At 44.6% G+C, this 5,944-nt stretch overlaps 1 protein-coding gene across 1 annotated transcript; it reads right to left on the minus strand.

Annotated features, from left to right (window-relative positions):
• Positions 1-1,631: 1,631 nt before the first annotated feature.
• Positions 1,632-5,120, minus strand: LOC311103792 (uncharacterized protein). Its single transcript, XM_084145444.1, has 2 exons — positions 4,873-5,120; positions 1,632-3,677 (listed from the first exon to the last, which is right to left on the minus strand). The coding sequence occupies exon 2, from the start codon at positions 3,501-3,503 to the stop codon at positions 1,971-1,973; it is 1,533 nt and encodes a 510-aa protein (XP_084001570.1). The 5' UTR covers positions 3,504-3,677; positions 4,873-5,120; the 3' UTR covers positions 1,632-1,970.
• Positions 5,121-5,944: the final 824 nt, after the last annotated feature.

Genomic DNA, 5,944 nt, shown 5'->3' on the forward strand with positions numbered 1-5,944 from the left:
TAGCAGCTCCACGGTGGTAACTGTGATAACGGAAGTGGTTGAGATGGTGAGGTGGTGTCATGCCATCCGGAGTCACACACCGACAAACTGAAATTGTCCACCCACACAGACAGTGTGGTGAAGAAGGTGCAACAGAGCCTCCTCAACTTCAGGAGGCTGAAGAAATTTGGCTTGGCACCTAAAACCCTCACAAACTTTTACAGACGCACAATTGAGAGCATCATGTTGGGCTGTATCACCACCTGGTACGGCAACTGCACCACCCACAACCGCAGGGCTCTCCAGAGGGTGGTGCGGTCTGCCGAACGCATTATCGGGGGCAAACTACCCGCCCTCCAAGACACATACAGCACCCGATGTCACAGGAAGGCCAAAAAGATCATCAAGGACATCAACCACCCGAGCCACTGCCTGTTCACCCTGCTATCATCCAGAAGGCGAGGTCAGTACAGGTGCATCAAAGCTGAGGCCGAGAGAATGAAAAACAGCTTCTATCATAAGGCCATCAGACTGTTAAATAGCCATCACTAGCACATTAGAGGCTGCTGCTGTCTATTGAAATCACTGGCCACTTTAAGAAATGTAACAATAGTCACTTTAATAATGTTTACATATCTTGCACTACATTTACATCTCATTTGTATATACTGCATTCTATTCTATAATATTCTACTGTATTTTAGTCAATTTATGTATATTTTCTTAAATTCCATTCCTTACTAGTTTTGTGTATTAGGTATATGTTGTGAAATTGTTATATATTACTTGTTAGATATTACTGCACTGTCGGAGCTAGAAGCACAAGCATTCCGCTACACCCGCTATAACATCTGCTAAACACGTGTATGTGACAAATAAAATTTGATTTGAATGAGGTTTAGTCATGGCTAGGGTCAACCCAACTAAATCAACTTATCAAGCTATTCTCTATCTCTACAGCATTAATTCCATTCATTTTCAAGAGACAACCTGTTACATCTTAAAACATGAAGTGTGAGTTCTAGTGAATCTATTAAAAAGGTATAACACTCAGGAAGCATGATATATTAGCCTTAAAAGTCCATTCAAATTCAGCCAATGATATTGTGAACCTAACGACAATGTGCTGCTGGTGGTTGAATAATTAAAATGATCAAATGACATTGTCTGTGGTTACTGGTATCTTCATTCTGTAACTCTATAATGCCATAGCACTAGTGTGCAATAATAAAGTGCATGTTATAACTAAGAATTGTAAAAACAACCATGAAATCACATACCTAGCAGGGAAGTGATGGTAATCACAATAAACATAAAGGTGTGGGAGTCATCTTTTCTACAATGAAAATACTACAGTACCCATTGTTACTACATAACTTAATTTCCTATTACATACCCGGTACCTACCAGTGGAAACATTACTGTAAAATAGTGCTACCGGTATCTATACTACTTTCTCGGATCTGTACACTTTTATAATACGAGCATAGTGCCGATACAGTAGTGTGCAATTGCGGTACAACATTCAGTCTTAACTTGTTACCAATGTTCTAGTAAAGAGATTAATTTGCCCTTCTGGTATACAAGATCATCATTCAAGATCATAATTCAGGACCAAACAAAAGGAAAGAGAGATTGTGTTGCATTAGTTTCTTTAATAATGAATTCCAGTACATGGTTTAGGAATTACATGTTATCAATATGGGTGTACACAATGAGTGACTTTTCTGGAGGAAAGAAACTGGAATGGCACTCACTACAACACAGATCAGACGAGATACAAAGTTTTCTATAAGTCCCCCAGTAACTTCACTGATCCCAACAAACAGACATTTGCATAATAGCAAATCAGTCAAGTTGACCCCCAAAGAACATAACACAAAAAGCACAAAAGGTATGAAAAACGTAAGAAAAGTGTAAGGAAAAACATATTTATATATAGTATTTATATAAAAAAAGAAGGAATAATACTTTGAAGAGGTTAAAGGTATTTAGCTACTATCAGTACTGCGGCTGCTGCTGCCGCCACTGCTGCTGGAGCTACTGCTGCTCATGTCTGATCTCTCTCTTTTGTGAATTTGCTCGTGTGCTTTGAGATGGCCTGACTGGCTGAAGTTCTTCCCACACTGGAGGCAGGCGAAAGGTCGCTCCCCAGTGTGGATTTGCTGGTGTGCTTTAAGATGTCCCAAACGGCCAAAGCTCTTACCACACTGTGTGCAGCCGAATGGCCTCACCCCGGAATGTATCTTCTCGTGCGTTTTGAGGACCCCCGAGTTGCTGAATGTCTTCCCGCACTGAGAGCAGCTGTACGGTTTCTCGCCTGTGTGAATCTGCAGGTGGTTGTGGTAGCTCATTTCCTTGGTGAAGCTCTTCCCGCAGTGTTGGCAGCAGAAAGGCCTCTCTCCGGTGTGGCTTAGCTGGTGGGCTTTGAGCTCCTTGGACTGCCCGAAGCTCTTCCCACACTGAAGGCAACAGAAGGGCTTCTCGCCGGTGTGTAGACGCTGGTGTGAGCGGAGGTCATCTGCTTTGGTGAAGCCCTTGGGGCAGTGGGCACAGATGTAGGGTTTCTGACCCGTGTGGATGAGCTGGTGCCTCTTCAGGTTCCCTGCCTGGCCGAAGCTCTTGCCGCACTGCGAGCAGGTATACGGCCTCTCTCCTGTGTGAATGCGCTGGTGTGTTTTGAGGTTCCCCAGAGTGCTGAAATTCTTCCCACACTGGGTGCAAGAGAAAGGCTTCTCACCACTGAGGTTACGAGGTTTGCGTGGGGTTGTGCTATGCCCTTTCGTGCTTGTGTGGCCTGAGCCTTTGCCAGCCTGGGCGGACTGCAGCTCGTAGAGGCCTCCTGCGCCAGGGAACTCATTGTCTAGCCTATGGCCTTCCATGACCCCGTCATGGCTGAGCTTGTTTAGCTCGGTCCGCAGCTCGGCCATGTGGATGGACTCGAGGCTCATCTCTGTCTTGATGTGGCTGGACATCAGGTTGGGCTCGTACTCAGTCTTCATGGCCCCGAGCTCGGTGGTATAATAACACTGCAGGTCGGCGTGCTGCTCCGACTTTATGTAGTCCAGGCTGTCGGACACGTGGGTGATGTAGTCGAACACCAGGCTGGGCTCGTAGTGAGACTTCATAGAATATGAGTCGCTCTCGTACTCTGAGCTGTGGAAGCAGTGGAGGCCGTGGACGTGGTGCTCAGACTTGATGTAGTCCAGCCCACTGATCTCCATCTTGATCTGTTCGTGGCCCAGCTCCGCCGTGCTCAGAGGCTGGATCTCTGACAGGTCCACAGTGCGGATGGGGTCCAGGTCATCTGCGGGCTCAGTCTTCACGCAGGGCAGCATGACCATGGGCTCTGCGATCTCTGCCGCCAGCGTGCCGAGCGTGGGCGTGCTGCAGTCGGACGAGAGCAGGTGGAGGGTTGGCGAGGTGCACTCAGGCCGAAGTGGATCCAGCGGCGGCGAGCCACACTCTGATGCATGCAGCGTGTCGAGTCCTAGCGTGATGCACTCGGTCTCTAACTCTGCCATGGCTGCAGAGTCCTTATGCACCCGTCTCCAGTTAGTCCCGTAATGGATCAGAGAATAGTACTACTTTGCCCTGAAAAGAGCCTTGGTCCACTTGAGTGTCCCTCTGACAGTACAGCTTGTTCTGATGCCAAGCCTTCTTCCTTGGGTTAGGAGCAACACCTATCTTTGAAGCCCCTGGAATGAAAGAAGACAATGGATATGAGATAATTCAGTTTAAAAAATTTAACCTATTGTCTTTTAATGGCCTCAATTCAATTAGAATATAGCAGGGGTAATGTAACTGGTAGGCCTTGTTGGGAAAGTAATAATAACATTTTAAAAATAGGTCTGTCAACTCATAATAACATTGGCTTATAATTACACAAATAAAACATGACTAAAAAGATAAACTACACATTGCTACACTGACTCACAATAACTAGTGACAAGCAAGTTATATGTATAGGAAACACACACAGATGTGCAATGACAATAGAGATGTACAAACTTTGACAACTGTGTTTTGTATTTTGACTACTAACATTCTAGAAAAATGAAGTAGGCCTTATCTTGAAAAGTTTTAATGATGGCTGGTGAGACGTTCGCAGCCAAACGTCCTGAAATAGTTTTGGCTACTTCTAACTTCACAACATTCATGCTCATCAATTCGATGACTATACAATAACTCGCCTTGAAATCTAAATATCACATGCTACCAAAATTAAGGACTTTAATGTAAGCTTCAACATGAGTGTTCATGCATTACCTGCATGTTCTGACCAGCTAGGTAGCATGCCAAACCCGCCACGCACATCATGCACTAGTCGGCTGCAAGAATCTGGCGGTGATTATTTTTTCACCCAGTTGGCTGAGGATGGCTATAAGCAAGCTATTGGGTGACATATGAAGCGCTTACAACCAGAAATAACTTTTCGGAGGGAGGATTTTTTTCACCGGCCAACTCTTTGCATAATTTTTAAAAGGCATTTTTCAGTTTACCAGCTGACTACTATCATACAAAGACAGGGCAAAATGCCATTCCTAGCTAGCTAGCCAGCCAGCCAGTGGCCATCTTGTTTATCGCTAACGTCGATGCTGCGAATTAGCTTTACAGATGCGCCTAGTTAGCTCGATGACATGTAGCTAGGAAGGAAAGAAAGTAAGACGGCTATACTGTACTGTTACTAGCTACTACTTTTTTATTAACTTTGAGCGTGCATCCTGAACCCTTGCAGGTAGTACTAGGCAAGTGTCGTTAAACTAAATAAATTGTGTCGAATTACGAAACCTGTGCTGGGCCATGACATTCACACACTGGCATATGAGAAAGAGGTGGAAAAAGAAGGAAATCAGTATTTAAAAAAAAAAACTGCAAGCTAGCAATAGCTACCTGCGGTTTCTCCGATTCATGGCTTTTTTAGCCTTCGGCTCGCCGTCGCCACAGTTGCTTGGCTTCAAACTGAACCGGACCCGCCACGTCCACCTCTACCGAGCAACCCTGCAGCCTCCGTATTGCTTTCTCTCCTTTCTTTTCCTTACTCGCTCTCTCCTCTCCTCTCCTTCCTCTCTCTCTCATTGACTAATTCTGCTTCGTTTTCACTCCCTTGTCGCTTTTCCTCTATGTTTCTGCTGTGCACTTCCGTCGTCTGATGTAAATGCGCGCGCAGCATGCATTCATCTCGCGTCACATCAAATCAGAGGCAACATTGTATCATTTTCTCCACTGATCTATGGACTCAGCTCGTAAATCAATCAGAGTATTGTCAAAGACCAGACACCCCGCCCTGTCAGAGACCACTCTTGTAAATCGTCCAGGCTACATCATAGGCCAGTCTAGTGCTTGCAAAAACATCATTACAGACATAAAGCCAGTAACTGAACTAAAAAGTAACGTCTTTGATTTTACTTTCCAATAACGTATACATAACATATTTTAACTATTCATGTAACTTCACATAAACTCAAAGTATACCAGTTGTTCAATTGTGTCTAACTTGCACTTTTTGTCGCAGTATTTCTCTCTATTTCTACTTCTCTCCACTATGTATTGTTCAAACTCTCCGGATGTATATACCCATGGTAAATAAAAGCAACACATGACCAAATGTTTACATTACATAGACATATTAAAGTTGGTACTAATAACTGGGTCCCGGATTTGAGGCAGAATCTGATGCACCTTTTTCTTGTTTCTGCACCTGGACCAGCCTTAAATGTCTACACACATCCCTGCTGAGAGGACAAACACAAAGACCCCCACTGACGCCAGGTACTCTAAAATCACGAGACTCAGACATGAGGCACTTTTCATGAGTTTAACCTGCTTGGCTTGTATTGGCAATATAAGGTGCACAACCAATCAATGACATTACCTGATCAATTACTGTAAGTGCCAGGGAGAAAAGAAGGATCAGCAGGACTGTGGCCCTCGAGGATTGCAGTTGTGCACTTCTAATTTAAAT

The sequence above is a fragment of the Coregonus lavaretus genome (assembly GCF_964263955.1).
Source record: "Coregonus lavaretus genome assembly, chromosome: 28".
Lineage (NCBI taxonomy): Eukaryota > Metazoa > Chordata > Actinopteri > Salmoniformes > Salmonidae > Coregonus > Coregonus lavaretus.

Bases quoted from the DNA above. Each gene is read 5' to 3' on its own strand.
- LOC311103792 (XM_084145444.1), bottom strand. From the start codon at position 3,503: ATGGCAGAGTTAGAGACCGAGTGCATCACGCTAGGACTCGACACGCTG.